The sequence below is a fragment of the Sciurus vulgaris genome (assembly GCF_902686455.1).
Source record: "Sciurus vulgaris genome assembly, chromosome: 13".
Lineage (NCBI taxonomy): Eukaryota > Metazoa > Chordata > Mammalia > Rodentia > Sciuridae > Sciurus > Sciurus vulgaris.
The window spans coordinates 26,490,900-26,510,332 of record NC_136474.1 but is presented as its reverse complement, the minus strand read 5'-3'; the positions used below and the strand labels follow the sequence as shown (position 1 = coordinate 26,510,332).

Below are 19,433 nucleotides of genomic sequence, written 5' to 3'. Positions count from 1 at the left end.
TGTGATGATTGTGCTATAGCTCCTCAAGACGTTACTATCAGTGGAAACTGTGTAAAGGATAAGTGGGATTCCTCTGTATTATTCCTTACAACTTCACGTGACTATCTACTTATCTCAACATTTCAATGTGTAAGTATATACAAAGGTATGTCATCAAGAAAAAACACACGGTAGGCGGCCCTAAGCAGGGGTCATCTAGCAGAGGTCAGGGATAAGGCAACTAGCAGAGTGGTGTACAGACCATGGCTGTGTGTGGAAAAAATGCCGAGGCAGGTAGTGGCAGGCAGGACTGAGAAACCTGTCAGGTAAAGGGACCGAGTAAATAAGTCAGCCCACGGGGAGCAAGAAGAGCCAGGAGTCTCATTCTTTTTTTCGAAACAGCAAATCATGCAAAAGGTTTATTTTTGTTGTGGCTGATGGACTATAAAAGGGAAGACGGTAGAAAAATATGGAATGCTTCATGAATTTGTGTGTCATTCTTGAGTAGAGTCCATATTAATCATTCCAGTTGTAATATATGTGAGCACAGGTTTCTCAATGTTGAGGAAGGAAATTATAAACAAAAAAGGGGAAAAAAAGGAAAAGCTGGAATGATGGATAATATTGAACTCAAATTGAAAGTAACAATGTGAACTCATGGTTTTCAATATGTGTAGAGAGAAACAGCAATAAAGAAATAGCAATAAATATATAGTTTGTAAAAAAAAAAGATACAATATGTAAAAAGCAGGTAGATGCATATGTATATATATAAACACATATTCCCTAGCTTGGTCCCCTGAGAGGGTTTGTGAACCTTGACATACCAATAGTAGTGAGCATGCCTAAATATTGGTTTCTAAGTACCATCCATTCCCCCACTAAAAGGAACAACAGCTCCTTACAGGCATGGCTGATTTCAGGGTTGGGGCAGAGAAAGAACAAGATGGAAAATCTTACTGAGCCAGAGAGTGAAGAATGCAGGAATGGTGAGAACATGTCAAAAGAAAACAGTTAACAGCTTGAAGGGGCTCCTAGTGGACAAATACGGGACAAGTGAAGCCTCAAAACAAATGACAGTAAGATTATATTCCACTAAAATAAGTAACAAATAAGTGAGGAGAAAATTCTTGTTTATGATAATAATAAATGAAGAATGAATGATGGAAATTGAAATTCTCCCTTTAGTTTACCTATCCCAATAATTAACTCAGGCAAGAAACATGAATGGGTGCTAAAATTACTGGTCAATGCTGGATGTGGCAACAGCAGTTCACCTGGTGAGTATTGATACTTTGAAAGAAGCTGAAAAAAAAAAAAAGCTGGATGTGGAATAGGATATTTACATGGTCTCAAAGCATCTTTCCATAAATCATTAACTATGAAGGGAAGAAAGAATATCTTCAATGGGCAAATCTGGAAAGATACCACTTTACCGGGTATGATGACACTTAACATTTCCAATCACGGGACAAAATGACATCTTGTGGTACTTGAGGGATGCAGTGAGAAAAGTAGTCACTTCTGTGACATTTCTACCCAAAATGCACAACCTCAGATTTACCATGTGGAAACAGCAGACAAACCCAAATTGAGGAGCATGCTACAAAATAACTAGCCTGTAATCTTAAAAGATGTTAAAGTCATAAAGGTCAAGAAAGGCCCAAATAAGGTCAAGATACTTGAAAGGGTTGAGAAAACATTACAAGAATCCTATTGGGTCAGTTGACAAACTGAAATGAAGATTTATGGGTGAATAATAGGAGTTTTTATGTGCTTTCCTTATAAATGTTCCATCAGTTTGAAGTTATTTCAAAATAAAAAAAATTAACATCACCAAAGGAGAGGCATCATGGGCATCTTCCTGATGGAGGAATATTGCACCCCTCATGAAATATTTTTGACAACCAAAGAAACAATCTGATTTGACACTATATCCATCCTCCAACTTAGAGGACATATTATATGGGCATAATTAGCAAAATAAAGACCATGGCAAACTTCACAGGGGGAAAAAAAACAAAAAATTGATTTCTTCAACCAACAGACTATAGGCAAAAGAGGCAAAACCCAAGTTTAAAAAGATTTGAGCTGCATAGCAACTGATTATAATGTATTGACCTTTTTTATAATCCTGACATAAATGCTATACCTAAGTACAACTATGGGCTGTATCTATGAGATAATTAGGAATTTGTACACTGTTTATGTATTTGATTATATCAAGCAATTATTAATTATTTTTGTTATGGAAACAATGATGGGTTATTTAGTGAATAAAATGATGTGATGCCTTAAGTTTACTTTAAGAAATACAAAGGCAAAGGAGGTGAGTGGAGGAAGTGAGTGCCTGAAATGGTTAAGGCTGGGTGATGGCACGTACTTCAGGGATGGCATGTACTTGTAGATGATAAATGCATGAGGACAAGGGGACCTTTATTTTATTCTGTATATTTTTGTGAATGTGTGAAATTATCCATAATAAAAGTGGTGAATTTTGTTTTGATTTGGAGTAAATTTAAATCTAGGTCTGCCTCGCTCCAAAGCTAGTTCTTGATGAGTTTTCTGTTTTCCTTTGAAAATACTTCATGTACCTCCCCATTAAATTTTCCTATGATTCATTGGACAACATTTAAAAAACTACTTCCACCCTAAAACCTAATGAAGCGGAATTGATTATCTTCATAAATATCTGCTTTAAGAAAGTTGGATATAAAGTACATTTTATTTTTCTAAATATTTTTCTAATTAAAAGCTACATTTGTACAATGAGGGAAATTTTAATTAAAAAATATTTTTGGAAAGGTAAAAATCAGCTTACCTGGTGGATCACAAGAGAGGTATTACGACCTTCCCTTCCTGGGGGCATTTGGAAATGTGTAGGGGTTTTTTTGGTTGTTACTGGAACCTGGGGATACTTACTGGATTTGGTAGTTGGGGCCTGGAATGCTAAATGTCATCAGTACTTAGCCCTAAGTGCACCCAAAAGCCAACAGAGCCCCTGTTTAGAAAGAGCAACTACGGGATCACGTTCTAAAGAAAAAAGAAGAGTTCTGACTATCAGACTTGTTGGCTGGAATGTTCCTTTGGGGGAAAAATATTCTACAATGTAAGGAGCAAGAAGACGCCCTTATTGTGTTTGTTTTAGAAAGCATTTCTCTCTAAGACCATGGGAACTAACAGACAGTAAATCTGGCACCCCGAGGCTGTCCACAAAGAATGGTTACCAGCAACATTAGTGCTTTTTAGGCCAGACGTAACAGACAGGAGGAGGAGGAGGATCTACAAGGATCTGAAAGTCAGCCAAGAGGGAGAGGCTAGTTTTCTTGATGAAGGAGAGCTCCCCCTGGTGGAGTGGCCAGATTCCAATAAGAACACATCAACTTTGAGAAAAGATGCTCCCTGGGAGCCACTGAACTGAAATTCCTTCAGTTAGACCCTTCCTCCTCTGTCTTTCATAGTCTAATCCATACTCTGAAGAAATTCTAGCAAATTTCCCTGTACATAGGACTAAAGTGAACTTGGGTAAAAACCAGAGTGGACAGTTAGAAAGTACAGCAAGGAACATTGCCAAGAAAAAATAATCAACATCTCTCCTGGCTAACACTTATAGGCCAAGGTCATGGTTTGGATCCTAAATGTCCCCCATAGGCCCATTATGCTAAAGGCTTGGTCACCAGTCTGTGATGTAATAGGAGGTGATGGAACCTTCAGGAGGTGGGACTTAGTGGAGAGAAGTTAGGTCACTGAGGGTGTGCCCTTGACAGGGATATTGGGACTCTAGACCCTTCCTCACTCTCTCTCTGCTTCCTGGCTACTCTGAGGTAAGCAGCTTCCTCCACCATCTGCTTCTGCCATGATGTTCTGCCTCACCACAGGCCCAAAAGCAACAGGGCCACCCAACCATGGACTGAAACCTCTGAAACCATGAGGCAAAATAAACATTTGTTCCTTAAGTTGATTTGTTTCAGATATTTTGTCATAGTGATGCAAAGCTGACTAACACAGCCAACAAAGGCAAAGCAGGATCTGGGCAGGTCCCAGCTTAAACTGTGGCAGAGTGAGGGGCAAGTGTGGCAGCAGGAGTCCAAGTTACAGCACGCTTCCTTAGCTGAGGTGCCACAGGAAAATCAAAACAGTGTGGGAGGGCAACAGAGGAGAGCAGAAATAACAGAGAAGTGGGACTTGAGTGCTTCTGAATGTGCTTTATACGTGACACTTGCAAGTAACTACAGGAGAAAGAAATGAATGGTTGATTCACAAGTAGGCGGTTGATGACAGGAACAAACGCACAATTTCAGTCTAAGATAATAACGTAGGAGACAAACACTGTTTGCAACATCCCTTCTGAAAAGGCCAAGATTATTATTCAGGGTTTTAATGAAAAGAAATTCTAACAGGCCAAAATGGTAAGGCAGAAATAAACAAAAGGCCTTAAATAACACCTGGACCTTGGAATTCTAAAATGAAGAATAGAGCCTTTTCTTTCATATCCCTTCACACAGTGACTTATTAAATACTAGTTTGAACACAGATAAAAAGCATATTGAAGAGATATTACCTTTCATGTTTGCAGCATACCCACGATTAGTCACCAATGTGGAATATGGCTGTTTGTTTTGAGGCAAGACTCCTGCGGCCATGGTAGTCTATTGAGGGGGAAAAAAAAGATTTTTAAAAATTATTTTGGGGGGTATTTATTCACTAATTGCCCATAATATGCTAGACCTCTGCTGTCTAATATGGCAGTCATTAGCTAAGTGATTACTCATACTTGAAATGTGGCTAGTCCAGGTTGAGATGTGTTAAATGTAAAATACATGTTCTGAAGACAGTACCAAAAACAAACAAAAGAATAAAACATCTCATTTTTTACACTGATCACACATTGAAATGATATTTTTTATATATTGGGTTAAATAATAACATTGCTGTAATTAATTTCTCCTGGTTCTTTTCATTTTGTTGCTACTAAATCCAATATATTGCTCACATGTACTAGACAATAAGGATGTTACAGAGAAAATAAAACATACTCTCCTTATAAGTCAGGAGTCTACCGGGAAGATAAGACGTAGACATAAAAACTGCTACAAGTGCCTATGACCATGCTGTTTCTTCACCCCTGCAGTAGCGGGTGAACTCTTGTGAGAGTTGCTTCCTGGTCAATTTGTGGGTGAGTGCTTCATAGAAGCCATGGTGTAAAGAACTCCTTACCTACCCCAGGGTGATAGTGAGGATGCTCCACACAGGTAGTGGTTAAGGTTAGGGTCCCAGGAAGATCTAATGTTTTTGTTGTTGTGAAATCACATATTGAGTATCAATGATTGTAGGTCAAATACTATAACCAGTTTATTAAATTGCTAGAGATTCTTAAAAGATTCTATAAACCTACGGAAATCTCTTGCACCAATAAATTAACAATGGTAATTAAATTCAGGCTTACTGTTCTTCCTTGAAGCATTTATTTATTTCTGTAAGGAAAAAAGATCTCTTCATGAATCTCAGTGATTCTTTGAGAAGTTCAAGTTTGCCAAAATTTTACTTCTAAAACCAATTTTTAAATGGCAAAAGGTATAAAATTTAAAATCTGAAGTCCCATTTGATGAAATTGTTTCCCTTCCAAATACAGAAATTAAATATAGAAATGATCTAAAATATAAAAACAATGTTTCCTGTAATATTGTCATAAACTATCATACTAATTAATGCAAAATTTTATAATGCACTTAACATTTCAAAGGAATGTTACATAAAGACATGAAACATAGGACTAATGAGTTCCAATAAACTCATTAGGAAAAACTTAACTTGAAAGGATACCCATTAAGGCTGGGCACGATGGCCCATGCCTATAATCCTAGCAACTTGAGAGGCTGAGACAGGAGGATCACAAGTTCAATGCCAGCTTAGCAACTTAGCAAGGCCCTAAGCAACTTAAGAGACAGTGTCTCAAAATAAAAAAATAAAAAGGGCTGTGGATGTGGCTTAGTGGTTAAGCATCCCTAGTGGTTAACATCCCTGGGTTCAAATTCTGGTTCTCTCTCTCTCTCTCTATATATATATACATATATATATATATATATGTACATGTGTGTGTGTGTGTGTGTGTGCGCGCACCCGCGCGCGTGCGTGCGTGTATGGGCTTACAGGAAAAAATTTAGCATATTCTCATAAATTCTTGAAACATATTTTGATGAGAAAAACAGTTATAACCATATTGGAATCATGGAATTTTGCCACAGTTGGGATTCCAGGCCTGGTTATTTTGTACATCAGTTATGAATCATGTCACAGAGAATGTTCCTGACTTGTCCAAGATGACCCAGCATGTTAAGTGACAGAGCACGTGAGTGTAAGCCAGGGCCAGGTAGCAATTTCTCCCTTTCCTTGACCCCACCCTGTTTTTGGATATAATGGAGTGAAACACATGTACTTAACTGTCTCCCTGTAGACCATGGGGCCATGAGACCATGAGCAGTTTATCTTTATTCCTCTAGAGAAGAGGACAGCCTATGTAAGGCACATTCATGACATCTGCTGAAACTGTGCCTGTTCATGTTGAATCTATTCACATCTTACTGATCTCTGTATTCTAAAGTTCACTGAAGACATGGGTATTAAAAACGTGTTGAATTCATTGTACCCTCTGATCACCAAGAGTTTAAGTATGATGGTGAGCTACCTTAAAAATTTCTTTCTAACCAGCTCCCCAGAAATTTAAAGTTGTAAGGAACCTCAAAAGTCCTCTAGCAGAATCCCAACTGAACGTGAGCATCCCCTCTACTAGATCTTTGTTTGAACAGTAGCAGTGACATCATTGCATAGCTCTGGTAGCTAGAAAGCTCTTTGTAATGCCGCTACTCTCTAATTTTTATCCATTGGTCCTATTTTGGCTCAAAGAGAACAATACACCCTTTCTTCCATAGATCTAAGCTGGTGGCCATGGTCCCCTCACTCCTGATTTATATTTTCCCAAACAATGGATCTGTGGTTCCCTTTACCATTCTTCATATAGAACATTCTAAACCTCCTCACCAGCCTGGATACCCTTTCCTATTCTCACTCTTGTTGTTAATATTCTACAGACCACAGCTTTCTATCCCCCAGATGTAGTATGATGGAAAAATAAGAGTCACCTCCCTTGTTGGGATGGTATGTGTGTCTGCCATCACATTAGTTTTTTAGCAATCTCAAGACACAAGGATGCATCAGCAGTCTAACAATGGCTAACAATGATTTGCAATATATCTAGAGGTTAAAAACAGACATTGACTAAGGATGTTTAAACATAAATAAAAGTTCAAAGTGACTAAATGGTACAGAATGAAAGGTAAAAGTTTCCACCTCCTATCCCCTGAGTCAAGTATTATTCTCTAGAGGTAAACAATTTAGACATTTGCTGTAGTTATTCTGGAGGGTAATCAGTATATTTAGACCTCTCATTCTTGTGCTGTTATCTCTAAATCATACTACTGAATTCCTGGTATAAAACACGAGGAACGTGTTTCATGCCTACCCCATCCCACGAAAACCCTTTTCCCACTTAATACATCATAATATGATTATCTTTGTAATTTTAAATAATATCTTTTAACCATCTCTTATCCTATGGAATGTAAACAGTATCTTGATTCTATGTAAAACAGGTAAATCAGTTTTCCTATCCATTCTCCCTTTCTATTTTCAAGTTCTGCCAACTACAGCATTTCTATTTTCTATTATATAAAAGTTTTAATGTTTAATTTTCAGTTAATCTATCATTTCTCATGTTTTGTCTATAGGTTTATTCTAAAATGTGAGAGAATAATTACATATTCTGCATACACACATACAATCTGTACACGTGATTAAAAAAAATCAAGTACTGCACTTGGCCCCATATAGCAAAAGCATACGTAACCTTCTATCCCCAGTCCTGTGCGGCTCGTAGTAAGACATTCCAAGCATCCATGTCAAATGGGTTATCTTGTCTTTCATTCTATCAGTTGCTTAAAACAAGGACCTATTTTGTTTCACTGCAGATTTGGACAATACATTTTTTATATGGACTTATCCCTGGTTTCTAATCACTGTTTTCTTACTAACACAAGTAAACAAATCTTTACCACAGCCTGATGATCTTCCGACTTCTTAATCACTTTACCTTAATCTTACTATCTACCCACTTTTTGAAGATATTTCCTAAACTCTTTGGATTCCTCTTCTAAAAAGGACCAAAGCTTCAAAGACCTACTACAGAGTGGTCAGCCTGAGGTTTCTTTTTTTTTTAAATATTTTTAAATTTTATTTTTAATTTTCATGTTTACCTTTTTTAGTACATTTTTTCAGTTGTCAATGGATCTTTTTTTAAAATTGTATTCATTTATTTATATGAGGTGCTGAGGATCAAATCCAGGGCCTCATACATGCTAGGCAAGTGCTCTACCACTAAGTCTTATTTTTTAGTTGTAAATGGACACAATGCCTTTATTTATTTATTTTTATGTGGTGCTGAGGATCAAACCCAGTGCCTCAACATGCTAGGCATGTGCTCTACCACTGAGCTACAGCCCCAGCCCTGAGGTTTCTTTTAATTGTGTCCCTAAATCAAGGACATTGTTTCTTGGGTTCTGCTTCGGCTTTGCTGATTTATCCACAGGTGATTTTTTTCATAAAAGGGAATGAAAGGTAAAACTTTCTACATCTTTTCGTTCTGAAAATATCTTTCTATTATCTCATACTCAACTGATAACTTACTTGGTGAAGAGACAGTTCTCCAGAGGTTTTCTATTAATTTCCTATTAACAAACTGCCTGCTTCAGAGCTCTGCCCTTTTCCCTATTAGAACAACTGCTCCTTTCTTCCTTCTGCATGTCAATTCTTTATCATGTATGGCAAATCTTTTTAAAATTGGTTTATTATATTGTAATTATGGTAATGCTGTTTTCCCTGCCATGTAGTCCAAACTGAACAATCTTTCCTTTACCTTTTCTGGCTCTAGTGCCTTCTGTAATAAGAAAGGCCTTCTCCAACTGAAGATGTAAATCCCAATTTAATGTCTCCTGTTTTGGGGTGATGTGTTGTCCCTTGTTTCAGGTTAACAATAATACTAATAAAATGTATTAATTAATTTATACAATGAAAGGAAGTCCACTTTCAAAATTAAAAAAAGATCTTATTTGAAAGTTACCTACATTTGTAAAGCTTCATTACTGTTTTTACTAAACAACTTGAGACCAGACTTTTTGTGAAAAATTCTTTTGACCTTTCTTAACCCTTTCCAGTACCTACCTCAAAGGAAATATCCATTACCTATTCTACGAAACTCAACTATTTTTTTGGGTGGGGGAGTATTATTAGAATAGTTCACGGATTCCTTCAAGGCTTACATTCCAAGTTTTGTCAGCAGCCTTTACTTTAGTCTAATTGAGATCCATTGCTAAGGCAATGTCTTTTGGAAGACTCTACCTGCTCCTTGGGTACTACAAGGCCCTCCCACGGTTGGGGTAGCAGGAACGACTGCCAGTCCCCTGAAAGCCCAGCAACTGTTCTATCGACTTCCTGGCCTTTTTCCAGCTCCAGATTCTGCACAGATCAGTATTCCACTAAGCACCTTAGGAGAGCAAAGCCTAGAAGGCCCTCTGCACATCTCCAGTGGTCTCGAGAGCAGTGCTGCTTCCATCTGAGTCCTCATCTCTGCAAATTCAAGTTACTCTGGCCACACTGAGCTCTGCCCTCTGTCTCTGCAAAGACTTGGTCTGGGTTCCCTTCCTGAACTAAATGGAGATCCCCTTGGTCATCTTCAAAAACCTCAAATCCAGGGGAACTCTGGAACTGTACCCATTGCACGCTGCCTTCACGTTAAAACATTATAGTCCAGTTGTACATGACTGCTTACCCAAAATTACAGTTAAAGTATGTTAAACTATAGAGTCAGAAGTTCTGTGTTTTTGTGTGTGTGTGGTGCTGGGGATTCAACTCAGGGCCTTGTGCATGCTAGGCAAGCATTCTACCAGCTGAGCTGTATCCCCAGCCCTCTGTGTTAAAATCTTAATTGTCAGCTATGTGAATCATTTTAAGTTTCAATTTCTTCTTCTGTAAAAGGAGGATTATAATATCTGCTTTCCTAGGTTGTAAAGATGAGAGAGACTGTGTGTGTTCCTAGCACTAGGTCAGACATAAAGAGTATTCAGTAAATGCTTGTTATTTTAACTTGCAAACCACTACCTTCCAACTCGGTATTCACTTCATTTTGCTCATATTTTTATATGAATTTGTAAAGGATTCTATTCATTACCTGTCCAATAGTCCTGCTAATAGTTAGTAATGGCTGAGCTTCTAAGAGGACTTATGAAAACATCTCCATTCAAAACTGCCTTTATTTCATATGGTTGTAGAATCGGAAAAAAAGGGTTTGAATAACAATTCTGACATTTCACTGCACAATCACATATTATATAATTTCATTTCCTTATCCAGTGACAAGTATTTTGCTTACTCTATCCTCCAGTTTGCTTTTTATCCTGAAATGTTCCTCCAAATGACTCAACTGTTTAGAATTTAGTCACAGTCGAATTAGTGCCTACTTCTTAAAACTTAAGTGCAACAATGAACTATTACTCATAATGTTAAGAAGAGTAGTCACGAAGTAAGAGTTTGATATAAACAATATTCTACTTCATAAAAAAGTCATTTCACACAGAGACCAGGTTCTGAGATGACTGAAGAATTCTTAGATCACTACTTTCCCTTCTATTTTCCAGATACATGGTGTTCTGCCAAAACCTCCATGTGTATTTTTTGGAGAGAAGAGGGCCACTGCATTAAGCAGTGCCTGGGAGGTAAGAAATGGTGTGATCCTTCCCAGATGTTCCCTGCTCAGCACTCCAACTGTGCAATGCATCAAGTTTACCTCGGATATTTGTAGAAATGCAGATTCCTTGGCCCCGCTCTCAAAGAGCTTCAGTTAACAGTTAGGGACTTTGGAGGAGCGTCACAATCTGTACCTCATCAATTTACACCTTGGGTTAATGTAGGAGGTCCTGCACCCCCACTTAAAGCAATACTCTCAACAGGATTCGATTCTAGACAGCAATCACAGAAGAATCTGAGGTTGAAAAATTTAAACTTTCATAGGGAAAACTAGCCATGGAAGTACACGAGTGAATTTATGAAAGCCATATAAATTGTTATGCTTATTAATAACAGAATAATAACCAAATTGCATAAGCTCACTGCCAGGCACTGTTCCAAGTGCTTCATTTATCTTAACTCATCTAATTCTCACTAAACTCTATTGAGTACCATTATTATTCCCACTTTAAAAAAATCTTTTTTAGAGCAGTTTTAGGTTCATGATAATACTGAGTGGAAGGTGAGCTTTCCCATGTCCCTGCCCTCCCACACTATGAATACATAGTGGTACATTTGTGAATATAGTTGGTGAACCTATCCCAACACATCACTATCTCCTAAGCCCGAAGCGTAAATTAGGTTTCACTTTTTGAGGTTGTATATCCTGTTTGTTCCGACAAATTTATAATGGTACATGGACACCATGATAGTATACAGAGTAGTTTCACTGCCCTAAAAATCCCATTCTCTGCCCATTCATCCTTCCCTCTTCTCAACCCCTGGCAACTACTGATCTTTTTACTATTCTACCCTTTTGCTCTTCCAGAATGTTATGTAGTTGAAATCACAAGGACAGCATCTTTCCAGACTGGCTTCTTCACTTAGTAACATGCATCTCAGGTTCCTCCTTGTCTTTTCATGGCTTGATAATTTCTTTCTTTTTAGTATGGAAGAATACTCCATTGTCTGGATGCACAGTTTGTTTACCCATTCACCTACTGAAGGACATCTTGGTTGCTTCCAAATTGGAAATTAATAATAAAGCTGTTATAAACATTTGTGTGCAGATTTTTGTGTGGAACTAATCTTTTGCTCATTTGGATAAATAAACCAAGAAGCGTAATTGCTGGATCATATATTATTCTCATTTTATGGATAAGAAAACGATGACAAAGAGAAGTAAAATAATCTGCTTAAAGCCACAGAGCTATTAAATAGAAACACAGTAGGTTGGTTTTCATCAGGTTACTTTCTTTGCATAGGTTGAAACAGAGGGGACTTCCTATTATACCAGGTCAGGTTGAATAGGCCCTTTTTTATTGGCTGGTGTGAATCTCCTGGTTTTTTGTTTTTAGAAAACTAATCTGTTTGAGGGATTTCCAGTTTTTTGAAGCTTCAGTTTTATCATGTGGCATTTTGTACCTGTGAATCCATTTTGGTTTGGTCTATTGGGGCCTAATGTAAGAGCTCAGTTCAAATCATTGGATTTCCATCAAGTTCATTTAACAGACTCTACACTAAATAATAGGAAATTGTTACTCTATGCATTTTAAACCAGTTATACTGAATTCTACATCATTAATTTCCACTTATAATTCCTTTGCTTGCAAGAAACTTTATAGATCTTCTTTTCCACAGAAGGATTTCTGAATTTGTTTTGCTTTCTTCAGATAATTTTTTGAGTCTTCATCCAAATCTTTATTCACTGCTGTCCCCTTACACAGTTGAGCCTCCTCCCTCCTGAAAGAAACTCAGTTGAAGTGTAAGATTATAAAATCTAAACACATTTTTAATAGAGTTGTTGGCACTGATTAGCCTTGTGATCTCAGGCATATTTATTACTACCAACCCTGCTGGGTCACTGAAAAGATTACATGAGAGCTGGTGTACAGACCTAATTCCCTGCTTGACACATTAATCAGTCTATTCTCCATAAAGCAGCCAGAGTCATCCTGATAACTTCAGCTAGAACCTTCTATGCCACCCACTTAAACTTAAGTCATACCTATTTAATCTTTTTTCATAGGATTTTTGAAGAAAATACATCTAATATACTATATAATTTACTTACTTATCCTACTTATTATCTGCCTTCTCCTTCTGGAACATAAACTCCAGGAAAGCACAGAGTGTATGTATGTGTGTGTGTGCGTGTGTGTGTGTGTGTTTGGTCTGCTTTATCAAATGCTGTCACTCGAAAGGCTAGAATGAGACCTGGCATGTACAAGGTATTACTGGAACTCGACGCCAGAGGCTGATTCTGGGGAGTCCCAAGAGACCAGGTCCAGTCACTCCCCCTAAAAGACCAAGTAGAAAAAATGTTAGTGAAGAAGGAATTTATTCAACATAGTCATACTGGGAAAAAACAGGGGGACAAGGGGCCAACAAGAGCCACAGCATTGTACATTGCAGAGGGTGAGGGAAGCACAATCAAGTAGACTTGGCCAAACTATGGCCCGGTTGATCATCATCTCAGAATCAGTTATTTGGAGCCTTGTCAGTGATAAGTGCTATTGTTTTTTGTTTTGTTTTGTTTTGTTTTTTTGGGTGCTGGGGATCGAACCCAGGGCCTTGTGCTTACAAGGCAAGCACTCTACTGACTGAGCTATCTTTCCAGCCCCAGTGCTATTGTTTTGACTCTGGTCACAAGTGTTCATCAACTAGACCTGTTCTGTTTACATCCAGAGTTGAACATCAATCTAACCCCTAATTTAAGGAAGCAAAAGGAGACAATATGAAGGCAGACATGCCAAGGTTTTATCCTGTTTTTAGTTAACCACTGGGCATCTGCAGGCCCAAGTGTCAATGCTTTTAGCAAAAGCAGCCTCTAAGCCCCTGAATACGTAGGAGTTCAGTATTTGTTAGAAGAATATGTGGATTAATATTCAGTAAAATGTTGCTGCCACTGCCACCACTATTGCTATTTAAACCCTCTGAATCTCAATTTTTTCATCTGTAAAGTAGGAATTGTAATCATTCCTTGCCTGTCTTAGAGTTATTACTAAGAGCATATAATTATGTGACAGCATATGCAAATGCAAGAAATAGCATTACCATTTTTCAGTCTGCCTGGTCACATGTATATTTCTAATTCCTTGTAGATATTCCACCTGACAGATTTGTGTTTTTTCCTAATTCCTCAAGGGATGGATCTGTTTTCTTTTCAGCCAAAGATGCATGATGACAATAACTTAAAACCTCAGTTCAAATTTTCTTTCCTTTAAGATGTCTTCCCTAAGGCCAATTACATATTTTACTCACATCTCTCTTCTGAGTGCTGAGTGAAGATTTACCTAGGTCTGTGAGGCTCAGACAGTACAAAAACAGCCTCCTACACCACGGTAGCATTTTGTTCTTAAAAATTTAAACCATTCCTTATGGTTCCTTATGTAGTAAAACAAAACAAAAATAGACTTTTAAAAACTGAACTGTCCTCACCTCTGAATCTGTAACGTAAAAAAAAAAAAAAAAAGACAGCTATATAAAATCCCCTTTTTTCTTAAATCACCCCCCAAAACAGGCAAGTAATATTAAAAAAAAAAAAAAAAAAAAAAAAAAAAAAAAAAAGACCTTTGCTGTTTTTCAGACCCTCATACATTTCTAACGAGGTTAGTCCTTAGGGAGAGGGCTAGGGACCATCTTAAAAATACACTGTCCAGAAGTCTGGACATTCACTATTCACTGGCTCCTGTGATCTCACACCTTGGACAACCTCAGGGAAGGCTCCAGGGCTCTAAGGAGATTAGTCATAGACCATAAAAAAACAACACTTCAGTGGGAACCCTGGTATTTCATCATCGATGCTGTTTGATTCAGATTCTTCTGAAAACACCTTAAGATAAAACAGAGGAGATAAGATGTGAACAACAGATGAAGCTGGTTTTTACAGTTTTCCATATTCCCTGTCCTTTTTCCACAGCAGTCACACCAAGCTAGCTCTTCCTACAGGTTTAAATCAACCTCAAAGGCACAGATATTTAAAAACTCATCAAAAGGAAATGATTCCTAATGCAACACCCATCGGAATCACCTGGAGGGCTTTCTTAAAACCCAAACTGCTGGGCCCCACCCCAGAATTTCAGACTCATAAGTCTGGCGTGGGACTGGGAATCTGAATTTCTAAGCAGAGCTCTGTGAGGCTGGTGCTTTGAGAACCACTGCACCAGGTAAGCAGTTTGTAGTTACCCAACAGCAGAGTCATATTCAGAGAGGTATGGTGAAGGTCTGTTTCCTGGATTCTGTTTAGCTCTCAAACATTAAGAACCACCTTTTTACAGTTCCTGAGCCAATCCTCACAAAATTATGAAATACTTTTAAGATATGGCTTCTTAAAACCATATCTAGAAACTGGCTCATATTCCTGGGTGGGACCTGGGCACTATTGTTCCTCTACCAAAAATCTGTTTAAAACCGAACAAATCACCTGAAATCAAGGCTCTACTTCCTAAATGATGGCATCACAAGAACAAAGTCTTCTTCCATCAGCCACTGTTTGGTGAAGTACCAGATACTCCACTGTTTTGAATATTACAATATGGAGTCCTAATCAATACAAATTTGTTATCTAAATATCCCCTTTAACAAACGCATAAATGTTGTGAATATATAATTATGTTTACCTTTAAATACATATCTGGTGGCATTAATTTTTTTTCTATCAATAATTTTACTGCTGGGTGCGGTGGCACACATCTGTAATCCCAGCAGCTCAGGAGGCTGGGACAGGAGGATCAAGAGTTCAAAGCCAGCCTCTGCAACCGAGAGATGCTAAGCAACTCAGCGAGACCCCATCTCTAAATAAAATACAGAACAGGACTGGAGATGTGACTTAGTGGTTGAGTGCCCCTGAGTTCAATTCCTGCTACACCCCAAAAAATTTTTTTACTAGTTCAACTTGAAAAGCTTAATATGCTAGGTAAAGCAGAATCACTTTAGTATAGCTATTCTTTTAAAAACTATGAAGAATAAGATTTTCTACCTCTCTAATTACTGAACTAAGAAAAAACTAATCAGTGAAACATATTTCAAGTGCCTAGGTGACACATCTTGATGACTTAAAACATATTAAGTATGTGGCTCCTGGGTCTTCAAAGCTGAGATCAGTCCTTCCATAGCAGGATGCACAGGATGTCTGGATTAAATAGTGACTAAGTTCATATACTAGTCTCCCTTTCCTCCTCGGACCATGGCTAAAAGATCATTAAGAAAATGAATAAGGCACAGAGCAAGGAGCCGGAGGGGATTCTTAATGAACTATCTGAGCTATCTCAGTAAGCTTTTAGAGGACAGGAAGCAAATGGAAGTGAAGGGGCATCTGAACCTGAGTGGAGGAAGTTGTAGCCCAGATCATGATCACGTTGGAGGAGTTGTGATGACTGTGTCTCATCAGAAAAGATGGAAGTCAGAAGAGAATGAAAGGACCACTTCTTCACAGCATTGAAGGAAATAGATGGTCAACCAAGAATTCTGTAACTGGCTGTTTTGGTCAGCTTTTGCATCGCTGTGACCAATATATCTGACAAGTACAATGTAGATGGGGGAAAGGTTTGGCTCACTGTTTCAGAGGTTCAGTTCATAGTCAGCCAACTCCATAGCTCTGGGCCCAAACTGAGGCAGAACATCATGGTGGAAATGTGTTGCAGAAGAAAGCAGCTTAGGACATGACAGCCAGGAAACAGGATATCTACTTACCAGGGATAATATATAAACCTCAAAGATGTGCCCCCAGGGATTTACTTCATCCAGCCACACCCTACCTGCCTACAGTTGCCCCCAGTTAATCCATATCACTGGATTAATTCACTGATTAGGTTATGGCTCTCATTATCTAATCATTCCACTTCTGAAAATGTCTGGTTTTGGGGGGACACCTCATATCTAATCCACACATTCTTCCCCTGGCCCCCAAAAGTTCACACCCATCTCACAATGCAAATGACATTTAGTCCATTTCCAAGAGTCCCCATAGTTTTAACAATTGCAGCATTCCCTGAAGTCCAAAATATCATCTGAAACTCACAGCAAACTCTTGGATGCTCTCCCTTGTAAAGACCAAAAGCAAATTACATATATCCAATATATAATGGCACAGAGTAAATATTTCCATTCCACAAGGGAGAAATAAGAGCATAGAAAGTATGGAACCAGAGCAAGACTGAAAACTGGCTGAGCAAACAAGTCCTGTGCCTGCATGTTCAGCATCTGAGGCACATGGCATCCTGCTGTTCTTTCCAAAGGACTTGGGTATTCTGCTCCAATGACACTGCTGGTTCCAGACTATGTGACCTCTCTGTTGGCTTGTCTCTGCTTGATTTCTGTCTTCCTCAGCATACATTCCATGCTATTGGCATTTCTTAATCTTGGGAGTCAACACTGCAGCTTGGGATTCCTTCTCATATCTTCACACATCACCCTCTCAAGAGCTGCCTGCAAGGATTCTGACCCTGCTACACTTTTCAAGGCCTTCCAGGCCTTCCTTTGAATTTCAGTGGAAGCCTCCATGACCCCCTAACTCCAGCATAATGTATACCTGCAGAACCAGCACAATGTGGATGACACCCAAGGTCTGCTGACATCTCAAGGAGTAGCCAGGTTGTTGGGGATCTACAGAGGTCTCTGAATACCTGGGTGGCTAAGCATGGTGAAATAAATTCTTAGGCCCTGGGGCTGGGTAGATAGCTCGGTTGGTAGAATGCTCAAGCACAAGGCCCTGGGTTCAATCCCCAGCACCACTAAAAAAAAAAAAAAAAAAAAAAATCCTAGGCCCTGCTGTGTAAGCAGGGTACCCCCATGGTTTCTTCTCAGAGAATTTTTACTTTTATACACTAAGTCTGAGATGGGTGTGGTCTTGCCAACTCCTGAGATGCCTTCAAGCCATCCTTTCTGAGTAAGATACTTAGCCTCTCTTTAGTGACTATGATCTCTTTAACAATCACACCTTCCTTCATCCCAGCTTTACTCACATGTTTCTGGACAAACTACAAGCTTTTCAAACCTTTCGGCTTGCTCTCTATTCTTGATGATCACAGTAAACTTGGCTAAAAGTTGCCAGAAATATCCATGACATTGCCTGAATGCTGTGCTATTTTGGCATTTTTCTCTGCCAGGTCCACTAGTCATCACCTTTAAATTCAGTCTCACAGAAAGTCTCAGGACATGGGCAAAATGTGGACAACTTCTTTGCCAGAATGTAATGTAAATGACCTCTAGTCCAATTTCCAAGAGTCCTTCTCTGAAAATGCACAAGCCCAGTCTTTACTGTCAATAGTTCTATCAACATTCTGATCTTCTGAACTCCTACTAGAATCACCCATTAAGCTCTAATTACAACATCCTAATGCTTTTCCAGCTTGCATCCCTAAACTTTTCAAAATTCCTCCCACAAACTAGCTCCAAAGGTTTTTCAACCAAATGGTTAGGTTAGTCACTGTGACGATTCCACTTCTCTGTAAAAATTTCTGTTTTAATTAGTTTTTCATCACTGTGACCAAAATACCTGACAAGAACAACTTAGAGGAGAAAAAGTTTATTTTGGTCATGATTTCAGAGGTTCAGTCCATGGTCAGTTGACTCCACAGCTCTGGGCCCGAGATGAGGCAGAACATCATGGTGGGAGGGCATGGCACAGGAAGGAGCTCAGGACATGAAAGAAAGGTACCAGAGAGAGCTCTACTCACCAGGGGCAACATATAAACCCCAAAGGCATGGCCCCGGAGACATACTTCCTTCAGCCACAATCTACCTGCCTACAGTTACCACCCAGTTATCCATATCAGTGGATAAATCCACTGGTTAGATTACAGCTCTCATTGTGTAATCACTTCCCCCTTGAACATCTTCACATTGTCTCATACATGAGTTTTTGAGGGACACCTCATATCTAAACCATAACACTAAACTTTCCTTCAAAGATGAAGGATAAATTAATATACCTCCAGATTGAAACAAAAAAGAACGAAATCTGAGAGAACTTGTTAGTTTGTCCTGAAATAATAGTCCCCCAGGTTGAAACAAAAGGAAACTAAGTAATATTTCTTGAATCCAAATAACCAAATAAACAGCACCAAAAAGGTTAACTAGAGATAAACATAACTCTTTTCATCATCTCCCCCCAGCCCCCAGTGCTGGGGTTTGAACCCAGGGCCTTGTGTTTGCGAGGCAAGCACTCTACCAACTGAGCTATCCCTAGCCCTCTTCACCTGTTTTAAAAGACACATACATAAAGCAATAATTATAAAAATGAATCAATGAATGTATAGCATATATTTATGACTATAATAGCACAAAAGATAGGGAAGAGAATGGAAGTGAACTGGATGAAAGTTATGGTATACTACTGAAATTAACTACTATTTTAAGTCAAGATGCTAATTGTAATCCCTAGAGAAAACATTAAAAACATAACTCAAAAAATAGAAAAATGAAACAAGGGAATTGAAAAATGTAGTAAAAAATATCTAACACAAAAGAAGGGAGAGTTTAAAGGATAAAGGAACATAAAATACATAAGACATAAAAAAAATAGGAAAATAGCAGGCATAAATTCTAATTTGTTAGTAATAACATTAAATGTAAATGGATTACACACTCTAATTCAAAACAGGGACTAGAAGAAAGAA

The 19,433-nt window shown here is 38.4% G+C and overlaps 1 protein-coding gene across 1 annotated transcript in view; it reads right to left on the bottom strand.

Moving 5' to 3' along the window:
* Positions 1-19,433, bottom strand: part of PTPDC1 (protein tyrosine phosphatase domain containing 1) — a 71,677-nt gene that overhangs the window by 36,556 nt on the left and 15,688 nt on the right. Inside the window, 1 exon segment of the mRNA XM_079109075.1 lies at positions 4,541-4,628. Coding sequence (XP_078965201.1) covers positions 4,541-4,622 — 82 coding nt within the window. The 5' untranslated portion in view covers positions 4,623-4,628.